This window comes from Hemitrygon akajei, chromosome 16 (genome assembly GCF_048418815.1).
Source record: "Hemitrygon akajei chromosome 16, sHemAka1.3, whole genome shotgun sequence".
NCBI lineage: Eukaryota > Metazoa > Chordata > Chondrichthyes > Myliobatiformes > Dasyatidae > Hemitrygon > Hemitrygon akajei.
The window spans coordinates 68,473,955-68,495,412 of NC_133139.1; the positions used below are offsets into that span (position 1 = coordinate 68,473,955).

Here is a 21,458-nt window from a genome sequence, read left to right on the forward strand (position 1 = left end):
GTATTTTTAAAGTCCTCATCCTTTCTCAGTATTATTTATTCACTTTTTTATTATTTGCATGATTTGTCTTCTTTTGCACATTGGCTGTTTGCCAGTCTTTGTTAGTATTGTTTTTCATAAACTCTAATGTACTTCTTAATTTTCCTGTAAATGCCTGTAAGAATGAATTTCTAAGTAGTTAATGATGACATTGTATTTTGATGATAAATTTAATTTGAATTTTATACAAGTTTCAACATCATGTTCTGGAGGGCTACATGAATAAGAGGAATAATCATTGCAATGTCAAACTTGATTAATACATCAAAAAACGAATCCTGGACAACTCTGCTTTAGCATGGAGGGATAACCATTTAAATCTTACTTAGCATCCTTGAGACCTATCCATCCCAGCCTTGAATTCTTTTGAGAGCAGAAATTAAATTAATGGTTATCTCAGTACCAAGATTACTTCTGATGGAAGTACCTTCATACACAGTGGGAATGAATGTTTAGTACTTGATAAAGTGCTTAGTTCAGTCTTTGCCCTGGGACTCAAGCCCTCAGATGGACATTTTAACGCTGCTGGAGCTTCATTTCATTCGGGCAAACAAGGCTTGTGCCAAAAAAAAATACTTACAGATGGGTAATGTAGTACATCACTGCCCAGCCTTCAATTGCTGATCCTTTGACAGCAATGAAATAGTAGTTTATCTAGAAATAAACACATTATTATAATAGCTCCAAATATCTCATGGAATTTCAGGCAAGATGGGCTGGGGTGGGGGAAGCCTTTACAGGTGCCCCCACGATAAGGTGCCTCACAGTTCCACCAATCTGGGTTCAATCCTGCGTGGAATCGGCATGCTCTCTCTGCCACCCCTCCCCCCACCATATCCCCACACATCATCCCAACAAAATAGGGATCAGTAGGTTAATTGGCCACAGTAAATTGCCTCTAGTGTGTAGGTGAGTGACAGAATCGAGACAGGGGGGTGGAATTGATGGGAATGTGGGGTCATTGAAATGGGATTGGTGCAATTGGGTAATTGAAGGTGGGTGCAGACCCAGTGGGCCAAAATTCATTTCTGGGCTGTATTACTTCAACTTGAGCCTTGGCACTCAGCTGGGTCATGGTGCAGAAAGGATACTAGTGTTTTACCTCTCATCCATCCAGGTGTTATAGGACAGAGGATTGGAATCAAGTTACATGAATAATCAATCTATTATCTATTAAATACGTCAACACTTCAGGCTTTACAAACTTCTAATCCAGGCATCTGCTAAAGCTATAAATAGAGTAAATGACTGGGTAATTCCGATCAGTCACAGCTGGTGATAAGAATGTTGAAAATAACAGAGATCGACTTCACACTTGTAATTCACCTGGTGATCTCATCACACGTTCTTGTGAAATTACCCTGTTTTCATTTAGAGAATTAGTAACAGCTTCCATCTCTTTCCTTCACTCTACACTTTACGATTTTGGCTTGCTATATTAAAAAACTACAGTAAGCCCAGGCACACGCAGCCTGCTCCCTCCAACTCGGGATGGCATTGTTGTCAGTACGCATTCATTTTAATTGTAGAAGTTTAGAAGTTTCAAACAGCCAGAGGCGAGTTTGACAGAGACTACTGAAACACAGATTGTATTATCACTTAACCTCCTTCGTCAGCTTTTTCGATACTTTCAAGGATAGCACTTAATTTGTTTTGAAATACAGTGTGGAATAGGCCTCTCCAGCCCTTCGAGCTGCAAGCCCCCAGTTTAACCCTAGCCTAATCACAGGACAATTTACAAAGACCAATTAATCTGCTGACTGTTACTTCTCTGGACTGTGGGAGGAAACTGGAGGTCCCGGAGAAAACCCTCACATTCCACAGGGAGGAAGTACAGACCCCTTGGAGATGATGTCGGAATTGAACTCGGAACACCAACGCTACCACGGTGCCCAATATAAGTGGTGGCGAGCAGGCTGTTGACTCAGCCAGCTCCTTCATGGGCACAATCCTCCCTATCATTGAGGACATCTTTAGTAGATCATGTCTCGAGGCAGCTGCATACATCATCAAGAACCCTCACCGTCTGGGACATGCCTTGTTCGTATTACTACCATCAGGAAAGAGGTGCAGGATCTTGAAGACCTACACTGAACATTTTAGGAATAGCTTCCTCCCCACTCCCATTATATTTCTGAATGCTACCTCACTGTTCCTCTCCTACACTTTAAGGAAGCATTGTAGAAGTAATTTTTTTTTTAAACATCTTATACTATACTGCTGCCATGAAACAACAAATTTCATGATATGTCAGTGATAATAAACCTGATTCTCGTCACTGGCAAAGTCACCTGTAAGACTGTGATGTTGGAGGAGTTGGGCTGGTAGATTTTCTGTAATAAGGGATATTACAGTCGGCCCTCCTTATCCGTGAGTTCCACATGCGTGGATTCAACCAACCGCGAATCGGGAAAACCCGGTACAGACTCTTTTTTTCTTGTCATTATTCCCTAAACAATACAGTATAACAACTATTTACATAGCATTTACATTGTATTAGATATTATAAGTAATCTAGAGATGACTTAAACTACAGGCAGTCTTTAAGATGGATTTGTACGCAAGTCGGAACAGGTACATCTGATATTATTTAGTGTCAGTTAGTTAAACATTTGTCTTAGTATATATTTTACCTTTCTATGCATATAAAACACTTAAGAAATGTATGCATTTCAATAATTAATTCACTGCGTTGCTTAATAATAATTGTAGCTTTCATCGGGGCAGGGCCTTTCACATGTTTCATTATTCTCACTTTATCCTTTAAAATTGTTCCAATCCTTGACCGACTGTAGCCTAACGCTTTTCCAATGACCGATGGCGTTTCACCTCTTTCTGATCGCTTTATTATTTCCACTTTATTTTCAATCATGATTGTTTTCCGTCAATGGAACAGAAACACTGTGGATTCAGCAGCAGCCGCGGGCGGCGGGTCCGGAGCTCCCCTGGGTCCTGAAGTCCTCCCGCACTGAGGCAGGTTAAATAAGGGTCTTGAGGATCCACGATTTTGATATCCATGGGGTGTCCCGGAAACAATGCCCCGCGGATAAGGAGGGCCGACTGTACTTGATATACCACAATACACTTTCAATTCCATTATAACTGTTGCCATGAACCCAGTGAGTTTAATGGCTGTGGGAAGGATGATGATGCAGACAAGCACTGGAACCTGGTTTCAGCTGCACACTTAGCCATACTCAATCTCAGCAGCACATGGATTTGTGGATAATGAGGAGTTAGTGTACAACTTAGCAAGCCAAACCAAATGTCAGGCATTTCCACAGCCTTCCGCTAAATGAAGGTCTGGTGATCAAATTCAGGATGGTGTGAGACTTGAGCGGAATCCAGAGGTGGTGGCGTCACTATGTCCCTGCCACCCCTATTCTTCTTGGTGATAAAATTGCATGTTAGGGAGCTATTGTCTGGAAAGCATCAGCAAGTACCTGCAGCACATGTGGTAAACAATATACACTGCAATCAAAGTGCACAGGTAGAAAAATTATTAGCATGATTGATGGGTCGTCAATCAAACAACTTCTTTGTCCTAAATAGTACTGACTCCTTGAGAGACATGTTGCTGCTGCGTTCAGCCGGGCAAGTAGAGTGTACATTATCGTGCTCCAGGGTCAGTGGTGGAGGGAAAGGCTTGAGGCACCAAGCAGAGAGATACTCACTGCTCAACACCAAGGCTCTGACATACCAATATAGTCACAGTTTTATGTGGCTGGTTCAGCTGAACTTTCAGTCACTCCCCTCCCCACCCTACGATTAGGATGAGAGAGAAAAAATGTGACGTTCGGTACCACCACTACTGCCACAGGTAGGTGGTTAGATTTTCTCGTTAGATAACCATTTGCTGGCATTTATGATGTGTGGATGTTTTTTTCCCCTCCGGTACTAATGATCTAATTGTCAGGAAACTATTCAGGACTTGCTGCCTGCAGGCAGGGCTACTTCACCTGCTGAGGAATTGAACACAGTACAAACAAGGTGGTGAAGGTGCCTTTTGGCGCACCCCTTCATCAGTCAGGACAGTGAGTACAGCTGTTGTTATGGTGTTGCTGTACAAAATGATGATGAGGTTACATCTTGAAAGTGGTGTTCTGCCTTAGGAAAGATGCCATTAAGTTGCAAGGAATGCAGGAAGGATTAGTAGATGTTGCCACGACTCAAAGGGCTAAATTAATAGAGAGAGGATGAGCAGTCTAGAAACTTCTTCATCTGAGTGCAGGAAACCAACTGATGATCTTATAGAGGTGTCTAAAATCATGAGGGGCATAGATGGGGTGGGGGGTGCACACAGTTTTTTTCAGGGGGCGGGGTGGAATTAAGAATGAGAGGGCACAGGTGCAAGGTGAGAGAGGAGTGAGTTAATAGGAACCCGAGGGATGACATTTTTCACACCCAGAGGGTGGTCCGTATATGGAGTGAGCAGCCGGAGGAAGTGATTCAGGCAGGTGTACATTAACTCAATTCATTTAACTTCTGAGACCTTCTGGCTTGCTCGTTCTTGTACGATTTTTGGCACACCAGTTTTCAAATCTAGGCCAATAAAACAGCTAATCAAAGTGCTGCTAATGGGAACAGGAACTTGTTTGAAATAAATGCCTTCATAATGTAACCATGTACTCACAGCATGGAAGAGTATGGAGATGGACTTGGTGAATGCCAGGGCAGCCATCAGCCAGTGGATTTTAAACACACTGTACCTAAAGGACACATTATGCTGCATTAGTAATTTTATAACAATAACTCAAATTCATCTAACAATAACAATGACTTTAGATACAGACAGAGAGGGGAAATACATGCATACACTCAGTGACCACTTTATCAGGTAACGTGCTTGTTAACGCAAACATCTAATCACCCAATCATGTGGCAGCAGTTCAGTACATAAAAGCATGAAAACATGGTCAAGAGGTTCAGTTGCTGTTCAGACCAAACATCAGAACGGGAAAGAAATGTGATCCAAGTGACTTAGACTGTGGAATGATTGTTGTTCGTGGTAGTTTGAGTATCTCAGAAACTGCTGATCCCCTGGGGTTTTCACGCACAACAGTCTCCAGAGTTTACTGAGATTGATGCGACAAACAAAAAACATACAATGAGAGGCAGTTCTGAGAGTGAAAACGCCTTGTTAATGAAAGAGGCCAGAGGAGAATGGCCAGACTGGTTCAAGCTGACAGGAAGGCAACAATTACTCAAATAACCAATATCTTAACCGTGGTGTGCAGAAGAGCATCTCTGAACACGCAACACATCAAACCTTGAAGTGGATGGGTTACAGCAGTAGAAGGCCACACAGGGTTTCTCTCCTGTACCTAAGGAAGTGGCCTCTAAGCATAATGTCCATTACCTTTAGGCATAAAGATTAAAAACTTATTTTGAACACTGCGAATATTTCTCCCTTCCTTTATTAAATCCCTATTCCAGAGAACTCAAACAAGCAAACAATTGCATTGGATATCTGGAATTGGTATTTCTTAAGTGTGTTTTTTTTTTAGAAAAGTCCCACAATTTCCTCCCCACCCACCCTTTAAACTTGTGACTCAGCATCACCTAAACTTCAACCTTAATATTCAACGTTTCATTAACATTCTAACAGGGTGGTCTGGTATGCACTGGCTAATGCACAGGATCAGAAAGAGCCACAGAGGATTGTAAACTAAGCCAGCTCCATCGTGTGCACTAGCCTCCCCACCATCTAGGACGTCTTTAAAAGGCAATGCTTCAAAAAAAAAAGGGAAACAAAAGGCAGGCATCAGTAAGGACCCCCACCACCCAGGATATGCCCTCTTTCCATTGTTACCATCAGAGCAGTGGTACATGATCCTGAAGGCACTCAATGTCTTAAGAACAGCTTCTTTCCCTCTGCCATCAGATTTGTGATCGGACAATGAACCCATGAACACAACCTCTTTTTTTTTTGCATTTTTTTTTAAAAAACAGTACTTAATTTTTAAAATGCATTTCTTATAACTTAGAAGTATATTTTATGTATTGCACTGTACTGCTGCTGCAAAACAATGAATTTCATGGCATGTTGTGATAATGGGGGTGCTGGAGTTTGGAGTTCAGTTCCAGCACCACCTGTAAGGAGTTTGTGCAGTGACCCACGACAGCATGGATTTTCTCCAGGTACTCCAGTTTCCTCCCACGGTCCAAAGACGTACCAGTTAGTGGGTTAATTAGTCACTTTAAATTGTCCTGTGGCTAGGTGAGGGTTAAATAGGTGGGTTGTGTGGCTCGTTGGGCCAGAACAGCTGAGCTGTATTTCTAAATAAAATAAAAATTCCCTTAATTTCGGACAGTCCCAGAATACATGTGCAAAATCTCCCACGAGACCACATCCTCTCCACCAAATTCTGCTGTTTTTTTTCCCCTGTGTATAATGCTATTACTAACAGGGTTTTTCCAAGCAAATTCCCTCCAACTGGGACTATTCAAGCATTTATGCCATGACTCCCAAGACCCCTCCCACTCTTCCTCTTCTATTATAGTATTTGCCTCCAGTTCCCACTTATGTTTAACATCTAACGTGTTATCCATTGTAACCAGGTGTATTTCTTTTATATGTACAATTTTCTGGGATTGTGTCCTACCCACGATGATCTCTATCCAAAATTTTTCCAAGTTTTTTGGCTGTATTTTAAGATTGTTCCATTCTTTGTGTGATGTAAGGTAATGTCTAATTTGGAGGAATCTATAAAAGTCATTTGATACAAGGTCAAATTCAGTTTGTTGGGAGAAAGATTTAAGCACCTCACCGTCAAACATTTGGTCCACAAGAACCAGGCCTCTTTGCGCCCACCTGTTAAAACCAGAATTCAGTCTTACGGCAATAAAATCTAAATTGAATGCAATTCAGGTTACCCTTGATATAGTCCTTGGAAGATCTAATATTTTCCTAATTCTATCCCATACTTTCAATGTATAGTTAACCCATTCATTCTGAGTCTTAACATTCTTCCACACGTTTGGATTTAAAAAGGGAAGAGCTGCTAAAGATAATTCACCAATTGAATTTTGCTCTATGTGAACCCATCTTGAATCCACATCTTCTTTAATCCATGACACAATTGCTCTTAACTGGGCAGGTCTTTAAATGAGGTAGAGCTAAACCTCCCTGTTTTTTATTTGGGCATACTACTTTTAGTCTCACCCGAGGCCTCTTTTCCTGCCATATAAACCTACTGATGAGTCTAAAAGTAGATACAGGAACTATTATGGGAAGAGCACTGGAAAGGAAAAGAATGCTGAGTAAAAATATTCATCCTGATGACTTTTACTTTACCTATCAGTGATAAAGGAAGCATCTCCCAATGTTCAAGATCTCTCTACACTTGATTAACATAGTTGGCTGCAAAGAGCTGGGAGGAGCTATGAGACACACTAACCCCCAAATATCTAAAGCCCCATTTTGGCCAACGAAAAGTCACTTCATCATCCAGTTGGCTTGGCCAGGTCCCTGTAATCATCATAACTTCAGATTTTGCTTTGTTAACTTTGTGTCCAGACACCTCTCCATAGCTTCTCAAACATCGCATAAGCGGGGGAGCTGATGAAAAAGGGTTCTTTATAAAAAGAATAATATCATCTGCAAATAAAGCTATTTTATAGGTTATACCTCCTTTATCTATTATACCCTCAATTTGTTCATTTTGTCTTATTAACTCTGCCAGTGGTGCGATGCTTAAGGCAAATAATATCGGGGATAGGGGACTTCCCTGTCTGGTTCCCCTTTTGAGCCTGAAGAAATTGGAACAGTATCTGTTTACTCTAACCCTGGAAATTGGATCTTTATTCAGTGTCTTCATCCAACTTTGAAATGTTGCATTAAAACCCATTTTTTCTAAGGTATAGTCTAAGTGTATCCAATTCACCCTATCAAATGCCTTCTTGGCACCTAAGCTAAGAAGGATTAAAGGGTAGATGGATCTCTGTGCTAAAGACTGGATATTTAACGCTCTTCTAACATTGTTTGCTCCCTGGCGGCCTGGAATAAATCCAGTTTGATCTGGATTAATCAATTTTCCTATGTATTTCTGTAGTCTCTTTGCTAAAATAGAACAAAGAATCTTCACATCAGTACAAGCAGGCTGATTGGTCTATATAAACTACATGCTATAGGGTCCTTTCCATCCTTGTGAATTACTGATATGATTGCCTCAGACCAGCTCTCTGGTGGGGGGGGGGGGGTCATGTTCATTCAGAGCATAATTAAAAACTTTACATAAAACTGGAGTAAGTTCTGTTGTAAATATTGTATAGAACTCACCCGGAAATCCATCCGTACCTGGGGATTTATTATTTTTAAATGTTTTAAAAACATCTTTTATTTCGGTATTTTTTCATTTGAACAGCCAAATCAATACATTTTCCCCTAATAAAGCTTTTGCACCGCCCCACAGTATTGAGGGGGAAGCCTCCCCATTGTCATTTGTCACAAAATATTCATCAATGCATTGTTTTAGTTGATTATAGAAGGAGGGGTCCATCAAGGTGGAAACGTTGAGCCTCCAATATTGGAAGTGCTGCTCAGAGCCTACTTTCAGTACAAGTCTAACAGGAGCATGATCTGACAATGGAATAGGTTCAATAACACAATCCTTCAACTGATGTAGATTCTTCTTTGGGATGCAAATAAGGACAATTCTTGAATATGAGCCATGGGCTCTTGATATATGACTAAAATCCCTGGCACCTGGATTCAATGCTCTCAAGCCATCAACTAGCCCAAGCTCATCCAACATAATTTTTACTGCTTCAGACTTCTTGCTCAGGTAAGATTCCCCATTCTCAGGTAATTTATCCAAACTCCTGTTAAGAATACAATTAAAGTCTCCTCCAACTATAACAGTACCTCTAGCTACCCTGGCAAGTAATAAAGCTACTTCTTTAAAAAAGGTGGGGTTATCTTAATTCGGTGCATAGGTACTCATGATAGTAAATTCTTCACCTCCCATTGAGCCCAAAGTTAACACATATCTACCCTGCTTATCTTTAACCTCTTTTTCCACCATGAAATAAACTGATGTTAATTAATATTGCAACTCTTCTCTTTCTATTAGGGCAATATGAATAATAGACTTGATCTACCCTTGACTCCTGATGAAGGGTTTCGGCCCGAAACGTCGTCACTACCTCCTCCCATAGATGCTGTCTGGCCTGCTGAGTTCTGCCAGCATTTTGTTTTTACTTTGATCCACCCACTCGCTTTTTAATTTTTTGTGTTCAATGTCTCTTAAATGTGTTTCTTGTAATAAAGCTATAGAGCAATTAAGTTTTTTCAACGGAACCAATATTTTTTTTCCTTTTAATGGGGTGATTGATTCCATTAATATTATAACTAATTATGATCAAAGTGGCCATGATACAATATCTCCCTTACTATATCACCACCCCGCTCCCACCCTCAACCAAACCCAGCACTTTTACAGTATAATAACTGAAAAACTTGTGATGACCTGCCGATGCCTAGAGAAACTATTTTTCAAAAGAATGTAACCCACAAGACACAACAAAACCAAACAAGACTTCCAAAAACCCAGTTGGTCTTCTAAAATTCCTGATAGAACAACTTATTATGACTGTTTTTTCTCCCCTGATGATAATTGGGCAGAGAGTAACGACACCTTCTTCTCTCTGGGGAACACGCCCACTGTGTCATAGCTACAAACCAGAGAGAAAACATATCCCCCTGGTTGAGTTGTTGCCCTCCCTTGGCGATTCCTTTTCCTTTTCTGTCTGCTTAACAAAATTTAACTCGCCCTCTCCATCCCCCCACAAAACTGGATTGTGTATCAAAATATGTCAGTTACACTAGTAAATAGCTGTACATGTTGGCGAAGACAGTTAAATATTACTCACAACCAGAAATAATTTATCAGTCCAAAGAAGACACCGTTCATAATCCTTCTTTAATAGAAAAATTATAATTGTCCTCTTCTTATGTCAGGAAAGCTCTCATGTTTGCCTCTGACAGTGCAGCGCTCCCTCCTCTCCCCCTTCGCTGCACCCCGCTGATGAGTCGCTTCTCCCTCCCACTCACCGCACGGAGATACCCAGGTTGTTCAGTACAGGGAAGGAAAGGTCTTCACTCCAGCATCCAAGTTTATTCTCAGCTGTACTGGGAAGCCACAACTTGCTTGCACACCTTTCTCCTTTAGCTGTTTGATCACGGCGCAGACTTTTGCTCTTCTTTCCTGGACCTCAGGAGAGTAGTCCTGATCAAATTAGATGACTCTGTCTGGAAACGTAACTTGTTTTTGAGCCCATGCTTGACGCAGTACTGGCTCTTTTACTGTATAGTCCAAGAAGCGCACAATGACGGAGCGCGGTGGTGCAGAGGGCACCGGCTCTCTGATCAGAGGTCGATGGGCTCTCTCAACGTGTATATTTAAGTCCTTTGGCAGCCGAAGCGTCATTTTAACTAACTGTTTGACAAACCACACCACGTCTCCTTTCTCACTACCCTCAGGTATCTGATAAATTCTTAAGTTATTTCTTCGTAAGCGGTTCTGGAGATCATCGCAAGCTGTGGTAAGAGCGGCTTCTCGCTTCAACAGGTATTTAAGTGCTCTCTCATACCGGAACCGTGCGTCCTCGTTAGCACTAATTCTGGACTCAGACTTAATCGGTAGATTTCTGCTCAAGTAGGTCTAGTCGTTCCGACAGGTCTGTCACCGAGGTCTCCAGTCTAGATAGGGATGCCTTGGTGTCTGAAAATGACTCTTGATTTTCTTTTCTCAGCTCTTTCAACTCACGTAATATCACCGCCATACCTTTCTCCTCATCGTCTTTGCTAGCTTCGGCCTGTTCTGGCGCTAGCTGTATCTTTTTATCTTGCTTTCTCTTTTTATTTCTTGTTTTCCAGTATGCTTTGAAGTCTGAGACGCCATACTCATGTTCCTCTACTCTTTACTTAACGAAAATATTTTTCATAGATGGTCAAAAGTAACTTAACAGCTATTATTCCTCAAGTTTTGTGGGAGGGAATGTGAGGCAGATCAATACTGAATCATGGCGTCACTGGAAGCCCTGCTGGAGAAATTATAATGGGTAACAAAGAGATGGCAGACGAACTAAATGAGTATTTTGCATCAGTCATCACAGTGAAAGACATTAGCAACATACTTGATAGCCAGAGGTCTCAGGGAATAGAATTAGGTACAGTCAAGATTACTACAGAGAAAGTGCTTGGGAAGCTAAATGGACTAAGGATAGGTAAGTCTCCCGGACCGGATGAGGTGCACCCACGGGTTCTGAAGGAGGTGGCTTTGGAGACTGTGGAGGCATTGGAAATGATCTTCCAAGAATCAATAGACTCTGGCATGGTTCTGGAGGACTGGAAGGTCGCAAATGTAGTTCTGCTGTTTAAGAAAGGAGGGAGGCAGCAAAAAGAAAATTACAGACCTATTAGTCTGACATCGGTAGTTGGAAAGTTATTGGAGTCGATCCTCAAGGACGAGGTTATAAAATACCTCCGGGTGCATGACAAGATAGGCCCAATCCAGCATGGTTTCATGAAGGGAAGATCCTGCCTCACCAGCCTATTGGAACTTTTTTGAGGTAATCTCATATAAGATTGAGAAGGGAAGAGGCTGTGGATGTTGTGTATTTGGATTTTCAAAAGGCCTTCGATAAGGTGCCGTGTAAGAGGCTGCTTAATAAGATGTGAGCCCAAGGAATTACAGGAAAGATATTGGAATGGGTGGAGCATTGGCTGATAGGCAGAAAGCAAAGGGTGGGAATAAAGGGATCCTATTCTGGTTGGTTGCCGGTTACTAGTGGTGTTCCGCAGGGGTTGGTGTTGGGGTGTTTTTACACTGTATATCGATGATTTAGATTATGGATGAAATGGTTTTGTGGCTAAGTTTGCGGATGACACCAAGATAGGTGGAGGAGCAGGAAGTGTTGAAGAAATGGAAAGGTTGCAGAGAGACTTGGTCAGTTTAAGAGAATGGGCAAAGAAACAGCAGATGATACAATGTTGAGAAATGTACGGTTGTACATTTTGGAAAAAGAAATAATCGGGCAGATTATTATTCAGATGGGGAGAACATTCAAAAATCGGAAGTGCAAAGGGACTTGGGGGTCCTTGTGCAGGAAACCCTAAAGGTTAACCACCAGGTTGGATCGACAGTAAGGAAAGCGAATGCTACATTGGCATTCATTTCAAGAGGAATAGTGTATAAGAGTAAGGAGGTGTTGATGAGGCACTATGGGGCACTGGTGAGACCCCATTTGAAATACTGTGTGCAGTTTCGGGCCCGCTATCTTAGAAGGGATGTACTGACATTGGAGAGAGTTCAGAGAAGATTTACGAGGATGATTCCTGGAATGCAGGGGCTAACATACAAGGAGCGTTTTTAGGCTCTTGGACTGTATTCATTAGAGTATAGAAGAATGAGAGGGGATCTCATAGAAACATTTTGAATGTTGAAAGGGTTGGACAGAGTAGATGTAGAAGGGCTGTTTCCCTTCATGGGTGAGACCAGGACAAGAAGCCACAGTCTTAGAATTAGAGGGTACCCATCTAAAACAGAGTTGAGGAGAAATTTTTTTAGCCAGAGGGTCGTGGATTTATGGAATTCGTTGCCCCATACAGATGTGGAGGCCCGATCATTGAGGGTGTTTAAGGAGGAGATTGATAAGTATCTAATTAGTCAGGGTATCAAGGGATATGTGAAAAAAGCCAGAAATTGGAACTAGATGGGAGAATAGTTTAGCTCGTGGAGTGGCGGAGCAGACTTGATGGGCCAAATGGCCAACTTCTGCTCCTGTCTTGTGATCTTGTGACTCGTTCAAGGGGCTATTTGCTTGAAAAAAATGGAAAATATACGGGTGAATGATCAAACATTATAAAATATTCCCCCAAGTCAGTTGATAATAATGGAAAAAGCAGGAAACATCTTCAATCATATTCAAGAAAAAGAAGATACGTCGGTAACATTCACAGCCAGACAAGGTTGTTTTGATAGATTTAAACAGGTGCAGTAACCTCCACAGCACATGTATCTTTGGTAAAGTGACTAGTGCAGGTAGCAAGGCAGCCCAGGATTTTACTGCAACACTGCAAGGCTATAATTGAAAAGGACAATTATCCTCCTGAGCTGGTCTTCAACGTGGATGAAATGGGTCTATTTTGGTGAAGAATGCTTTATCGTACTTTCATCTTCCAAGAGGAGGAGAAACATGCATCTGGGTTCTATATTTGAGTCACACTTGGAATCTCATCACACTATATTCATGTAAATTAAATTAAATTGTAACATTGAAATGTGATAATTTTATTATACAAAAAAAAAAGAATCTAATCCCACTACCAAGACCAAAGCTGTTTGGTAAAGAAAGAAAAAAGAAAACAAATCCTTATCATATAGTGAAATGTTATCAGCCAACATCTGTACTTTAAGAGAAAATAAAGGGTTTTAAAAATAGTTCAAAAATAGTCCCCACAATGTTTGAAAGTCTTGACTAGATTCAGAAATTGAACAACGGATCTTCTCTAAATTTAAGCATAACATAACATCACATAACCATTGAGCGTGAGTAGGAGGAACGACACGACATCCTTCCATTTAAGCAAGAGCGCCCTCCTAGCTATAAGCAAAATAAAAGCCAAACTGTGCAAATCAGATGTCTCCAAAATAATATCTTTTCCTCCAACAATACTGAATAAGACAGTCAAAAGGGTCAAGCTTAAAATTTACTTTGAAAAGTACAGAGAAAGTTTGGAATACAGCCGTGCTGTATCTCTAAATAAAATAAATAAATTAAAACCCAATTCTAAGACCAGAGCATTGATTAAACCACAACCTGTAATCCTTGTTCAGTTCTGTATTAATAAAATCAGTAAAATGAAACACGATATAAAGAAATGTTTTGAAGTTTAAAAGAGAAATTATTGAACATATTTTAGTTGTCAATAGGATTTTATTTAGATTTGAACCCTAGATTAGCTGAAGCTAACTGGCCAACCTCGTAACAAAGGCAGAGGGGCCATTAACATAAATGTGCTGCAAATAAACTCTCCAATTACCCAACCTGCATCTTGTATGACAAGTTTATACAAAGGATCAGGCAATGGGAATTTAAGGGTTAGGTAGTAATGTAGTGGCCATGTTACTAACTTGTCTAATTACCCTCTGACGCAAATTAAAGTCTCCGGTCAGCGGCTCAGGAATTAAACCTTGACTCTCAAAGTAAATCTGAGACTTAAATAGCCGGTATCAGATGTGGTTCTCAGAAATAAAGGATTGTAGCAAAAATACATTTAATTCATAATGTTTACATCAGGAAGCAAGTCTTGTCTCCTTGTCTAATTTGGCTTATACATGTCCACAAACCCACAGCAAAGTAGCTCCTTCTGAAGCAGCACACTAGGTCAGCAGGGACGGCTAACACTGACCTCCTTAGAGAGGGTAACAACTCAATGAAGAGACATACTACAGTACGACCTTCTACACACTCACACACACAGACACACGTACGACTGCAAAGAAGCTTTACCTGTGCTTCAGAAGTAGGTAAACCCAGAACAAGGCTGCAGTAAAGAAAAACCCAGCCATAACCAAGTACAGCACAGGCAATGGCATTTCTCCAGCAGAAAGGTAGTTCTGAGGATTTCTTGCTGTAATCTCAACCTAAGAAGAAAAATTTAAAACATAAGGTTACATTTACAATGGCAACTATAACTCAAATGTGTGCTCACTGTTGGGCCAATCAAGGATGAAAAGAAATGGGTAATTAAAATTAGCTTTCGGTCATACCTCAGGATGTTTTATCAAAATTGTTGTACAAATGAAAACTGTTGGTATTGTCTATTGGGAACAGCTGAAGCTCAAATTTTATAAAATTCTACATTTTAAAATTATCAAAACCAATTTATAACAAATAATCCAATAAATTAGGAAAAACAGTGGGGTTACAACAGAGGGAAAGAATGCACAAACTTTAATTAAAGTTTCCATTTATTGCTGCTGTTTCACATATTTATATGACTGCTTGTTTTATAATAGTGTCAGTAACTTTATACAGTCTTACATAAACATGCACCTCACACTTTATATCAAGACTATTTGTTATTTCCTATACAGAAGTGTAAGAACAACAAAATAATTGTTATTTTTGATTCAATGATGCACAAAAAAACTCACAAAAGAACACAATAATTTAAAAAACACATGCACATAGGTATATAAATACTTAACAAGGCTTATACATATAGATTGGTTGTATGTTCATTTAGTGACACTAGGTTGTACATAAAGTGACTGAAAGGAAATAATAAAGTAGTGGTGGAGTTGGTGGGTGAAGGTGTTGATCAGCCTTACTACTTGGGGGAAAGCAACTGTTTTTGAGTCTGGTGGTTCTGGCGTGAAAGGAGAGGGACAAATAGTCCATGAGCAGGATGTACGGGATCCTTCATGTTACTGGCCCTTTTCTGTACATATCCTTGATGGCGGGTATGCTGGTGCCAGTGATGCATAGGGAAGTTTTGACAGCCTTTTGTACAGCCTTCCTGCCCGTGCAGTGCAGCTTCTGTGTCAAGCAGATATCAGCTTGTCAGGATGCTCTCTACTGTCCATCTGTAGACTGACACGAATATGGATGTACTAAGTCCTGCTCTCTTCAGGCTCCTCAGAAAACAGAGGCATTGGTGAGCAGTCTTGACTGTGTAGGATGTGTTAACCTCTCATTCTTCAAGCCACGTCAGTCAAGGGCTTGTGCTAACATAATTCTGGAACTGTATGTGCTGAATCGTAACTACACGTGCTGTGTTTGACTCTACATATTGTGTTTTGCACCTTGCCAAAAAAATTGCTGTGTTCTGTGTTTCACAGAAACATGACTCACTCTGGGCACACCAGGAAGACCCCAGGGTTCTTGATACACAGGATGGACCGGATGAACCAGACTGCTGATTCAGAGAATGCAGAAGGTGGGGTCTGTGTTTCATGATAAATTCTGCGGTACTTACACCATCAGGTTCAGGAAGTTATTACCCCTCAACGATCAGGCTCTTGAAGCAAAGGGGACAGCTTCACTCAACTTCCCTTGCCCCATCACTAAACTGTTCCTACAACCTATGGGCTCACTTTCAAGGACCTTTCATCTGATGTTCTTGATATTTATTACTTACTTATTTATTATTTTATTTCCTTTGTATTAGCAGTTTGTGGTGTTTTGCACATTGGCTGTTTGTGCATCCTGCTGGGCGTGGTCTTTCACTCTGTGTGTTTCTTGGAGTTACTGTGTATGCTTGCAGGAAAACAAATCTCAGGTTTGTATATGGAGACTTTGATAATAAATTTACTTTGAACTTTTAGCTCCTTAGGAACAGTGTTCTGATTAGCTGAATACGCGTGCATGGTTGACTGACAATAAACCCGAACTTGAACTTATTTAAACTAAGCAGTTAAGAAGTACTAATTGTGAAGAGAAATACTCCTCTGGAGGCCAGGAGTAGGGGAAGGGACATAGATTTGTTGGTACAGAAACAGAGAAGGTACTTAGCCCCTTGAGCCCACTATTAAATGTTTTCTTAGCTCTGTCTGCTTTGGTTGTGATAAAATGCTGGAGGAATTCAGCAAGTAGAGCAGCACCTCAGGAGGGGAATAAGCAGCTGACATATTGGGCTGACACCCTTCATCTGGATGTGCTTTTGAGGTTTTTTTTTTATGAAGAGTTAAACGCTTTCTATCCTAACCTCTGCCCCTTCCTCCAATGTACTTACAGTCATATCGAATGAAGCCATCTGATTCCGCGAAACCATGTCATGGCAGTTGTGAAAGCTGAGGGTATAAAGGCCTTCCTCAGTTTGGGATGGAATTTTCATAAAGAACTGCAAAATAAAAAGTTACTGTAATAAAGCCAATATTTAAAATTAACTTTTAATTTTCAAATAGATTAAAATAGACACAAGATGGTGGAGGAACTCAGGAGGTCAGGCAGCATATATTGAGGGAAAATGACAGAGTAGACATTTCAGGTCAAGACCCTTCATATGGAGTAAAAGATAGTAGGGAGTCTAAAAAACTCGTCTAAAAAGAGGGAAGGAGAGGAGCATGAGTTGTCTAATGATAGGTAGGTCCGGATGTAAGGAAAGAGTTAAATTTGATTCCTCCTTGGTACAGGAAATGCTAAAATATGTAACACAAAATGGATAGAATGGCGTTAGTCTGGGATGTGGGAATATTTTGAGAAAGTACAAGAGAATTAGTCTACTGTACAACCTTGAGTAGCTATAGTTAAAAAAACCATATTTGTCTGTTAAAGTATTTGTGTAAAGGGTTTTGAAAGGTATCAAAAAGTGGCAACTTTTTGAGCAAGTGGGAGTCTTCGTAAGGGTGGGTTGTTACTAGTGCCCAGAACCAGAAATAGAGACAAGGACATCAAGAGTGAGAGACTGGGAAAGCTGTCAGATACTGGTGGTTCCCTCTGGCAGTATATTGTGTGGCATGGCTTAGTGATTGACTGATTTGTCTCTTTTACTAATTTACTAACATGTTCTACCAGTCTGTTGTCACCAGTACAATCTTCTATGCGGTGGTGTGCTGGGGCAATGGCATCAACACAGGTGATGCCAACAGGCTCAATAAACAGATTAGAAAGGCTGGCTGGACTTTCAGAGGAATCAGACTGGACACACTGGAGGCTGTGGTAGAACAAAAGATCCTACAGAACATCCTGGCAACTCTCACCCTCTGTAGGCCACCTTGGCTGAACAGAGGAGCACTTTTAGTAACAGACTAAAACAGCTGTGCTGCTCCAAAGTGCGCTATATGAGATCATATGAGTATCTAACCACTTTTCTGTTTTTTTATTCTTTACACATTTACCTAAGTAATTTTTATAACCTTTTACACATGTACAGTGCCTCCTTGTTTAGATACCACTTGCTGCTGAATCAGAACAAGAACCATTTTTTAAAATACTTTCATTGCACCAGGTGAGGAGGAAATATGGAAATAGTGACAGAGGCTGAGGTGAGAGGTGGAGGTGACAAGGAGTTGATAATGATGGAATGTGATAGAACGGGAAGGTGGACCATGGAACCAAATGGAGGAGGTGGGAGTACAGAAGGGAATGCAGGGATATGGTAATCAATGGGAAGAGTGTGCACACGATGGGCAGATCGGGTGGGTGGAGGAAGAGAAAACAGGGCGACAAAGCTTTAAAATGAAGATGCTTACTTTGAAGTTGTAGGAACCATTCGCTTTTTGCAGTTTAAAAACTTCTTCATGTATTTGTAGTTTTGCCTGCTAGGAAGAAAAGAAATCATTGAAACCAGAAGACTGAACTCCAGTGAACAGGCAAACTGCTGATGGATCTGTCAATCATTCACAGGCTGCTACCAAAGGCACCAAAAGGTAGCCTGCACTAAAAACACAACCTCTCAGTGTGTCATGTACTTCAGTTCCCTTTATACAAATACATGAAATTAGTGCAGTCTATGTATACAAGATAATCTGTTGTATTTATTGTGTTCTTTATGCTTATCGTGGCTTTTCTAATGGCTGCATCTGATTTGGAGTAACAGTAATTTTGTTCTCATTTACTCTTGTGTACTGACAAATGACAATTAACATGAATTGTTAACAATTCTCACTTGACAGGGATAAACTAAAAACTCATTAACCATTAATTACCAACCATGGGGTGATATGGGGTGCATGGAAGGGGTGGCACCTCTAGATGGGGGGGGGGCTTCTCACACTCCTTGGAGTAGCTATTCATCTATTGGTCCCCACCAATGCCCAGCTCTCACCTGTGGCTCCTCGCAGCTGTTTGCATGCGACAGTGGCCACACCCCGGGCAACGGCTTCGACAGGCCGGCTAAACCAGGTGAGGGTAGTCAATGGGTCTGAAACCCTTGGTGAGATGGGAATTTGCTCGTCCCAGCATGCGAAGATTGCTTCGGTGGATCAGGCAGAGGAAACCCCGGGGGTTCAACGGCTGAGAAGGCATTGCAGCAGCGCATTGCGGAGTGCGTAGGGCGTGGCAGAGCGCTTAAGATGCAGCCAAGGAAGTTGCCAGACGTAACAATTCTTCGTGCCACTGGATCCTGACTTCTGAGGCCGAAAGAGTGGGATCGTCTCTGTGCAAGGCTTTTCCACTTTAACATCTTTCATGCACTGGTTACATTGTGCAACATTCATCTCCCAACTTTCGAGGTTCCCGAGTTTGATCCAGTGACAGACTGCCCCCGAGCGCGCTCTCCATCCGTGCCGGGTTGATGTTGAGCTTGCAACTCGGCCTCGTAAAAAAAAACACTGCCACCTTGCACAATGTAGTCTTCCTCAGACCCCAAGAGACAACCATAATAACAATCAACCATTATCCTGTTGTTACTTGTAGGGCCATGTGGATTTGGTCACTGGGATTTACTCACGTCAGCTACTACTTTACCTGTTGCCATGTCTTACAATGACAGGAAAAGTACAATTTAAGCGAGTTGGCATATTAATTCTCTGCATCGTTAATCAGCTGCTGTACCAAGCTCTACCCATGCTTGTCTTGTTTCAGAGCAAGACAGTACTTTGGATTAGGCAGCCTCTATGCTCCATTCCTCATCAGTTCTCTAGATTCTTCTCCTCACCATTCACCCAAGGCTTAAGTTGAGAGAGAAAATGAAAGAAAGCAGCATTTTCCTTGTGTGCATTCATGTATAGACCCACGTAACTCAAGTCTAGCCTTTATACACACTCAATGGCCACTTTATTAGATATACCTGCTTGTTAATGTAAATACTTAATCAGCTAATGTGGCAGCAACTCAATGCATAAAAGCATGCAGATATAGTCAAGAGGTTCTGTTGTTGTTCAGACGACCAAACTTCAGAATGGGCAAGAAATGTGACCCAGTGACTTTGACCATGGAATGATTGTTGGTACCAGATGGGATGGTTTGAGTATCTCAGGAACTGCTGATCTCCTGGGATTTTCACACACAACAGACTCTAGAGTTTACAAAGAACGGTACGAGAAACAAGAAACATCCAGTGAGTGGCAGTTGTGTGGGCGAAAATGCCTTATTAATAAGAGAAGTCAGAGGGGAATAGCTGGACTGGTTCAAGCTCATAGAAAGATGATAGTAACTCAATTAACCACATGTTACAAAAGTGGTGTTCTGAACACACAATCAGTGGTCAGTTTATTAGGTACAGGAGGTACCCAATAAAGTGGCCACTGAGTGTACATTTGGGATATCTTTCCACAGGTTAAAAGAAATATGACTTCTGATTCCCTTGTCTGGATTTTGTGGTACTGGTGGGAAAACTAAATATTTTTGTTCTGTAAATCCATTAAATTGACAGCAACTTGGAGATTCTCACACAAGTCACTTCCTGTGACTCTTCACAGCTTGTGTTGTTTCTAGGTCAATAAAACTAATATGACCAGAAGTAATTCCCCCCCCCCCCCCCACAAAATAAGCTCACTGTGTAAGAAATTCAGGTGCTAGCACTGTGGAACCACAAATCCAATTTAATTTTTCACTGTAATTTTGTTATATGAATATTTCAAAATATAAGAGATTTTTATTGTTTAAATATTTTCTGATATGACAGCTTATACACTACAACCTTTATCAATCTCAATGGATTCATCAATAAAAAAATTGCTGATTGGTTTTCTGCATGTGGAGATATTTGTTAAACAAATGGCTGCTCACATTGCTTGATGTGGTCACAGGTGCTGGGTGTCACCCAGAAATTCTTCTGAATTGACAGCAAAAGGAGCAAGTATCCAATGTTCTCACTTTACAGATTTAAACCAACATACACACACAAAACACTGGGGGGAACTCATCAGGTCAGATATTATGGAATTTATTTTAAGATCACGTTAGGGGGAAGGACAATTGGTATCCAGATCACAGAAGTGAGCAACTAAATCTTGGATGATAAACATACTCTGGGCCTTTCAAAATCCTTCCATGTTTCAATAATAAACCCCTGACTTGTCCGGAATAAAGCACCAATATGCCACATTGCATATTAAAGCAGAAAAATAGCAACACCGTCTCAGGCTTACTGAGAACCAGACCTGATAAGTTATTTCACAACACTCACAAAATGCTGGTAGAACACAGCAGGCCAGGCAGCATCTATAGGGAGAAGCACTGTCGACGTTTCGGGCCGAGACCCTTCGTCAGGACTAACTGAAAGGAGAGATAGTAAGAGATTTGAAAGAAGTGGGGGGGGAGGGGGAAATGCGAAATGATAGGAGAAGACCAGAGGGGGTGGGATGAAGCTAAGAGCTGGAAAGGTGATTGGCGAAAGTGATCCAGAGCTGGAGAAGGGAAAGGATCATGGGACGGGAGGCCTCGGGAGAAGGGGGGGGGGGGGGGGGAAGCACCAGAGGGAGATGGAGAACAGGCAGATTGATGGGCAGAGAGAGAGAAAAAAA

General features: G+C 41.2%; 1 protein-coding gene across 5 annotated transcripts in view; it reads right to left on the reverse strand.

Annotated features, from left to right (window-relative positions):
* The window catches only part of gpr108 (G protein-coupled receptor 108), a 94,944-nt gene that overhangs the window by 32,553 nt on the left and 40,933 nt on the right, over positions 1-21,458 (reverse strand). For 3 of the 5 annotated variants that reach the window (XM_073069100.1, XM_073069098.1, XM_073069103.1), the window contains exons 7-11: positions 18,243-18,311; positions 16,784-16,891; positions 14,557-14,690; positions 4,673-4,748; positions 620-693 (exon numbers count right to left, since the gene is read on the reverse strand). In XM_073069100.1, the coding sequence (XP_072925201.1) occupies positions 620-693; positions 4,673-4,748; positions 14,557-14,690; positions 16,784-16,891; positions 18,243-18,311 (461 nt within the window). The remainder of the gene's footprint in view (positions 1-619; positions 694-4,672; positions 4,749-14,556; positions 14,691-16,783; positions 16,892-18,242; positions 18,312-21,458) is intronic. The other 2 variants (XM_073069101.1, XM_073069099.1) reach the window with 1 other exon arrangement.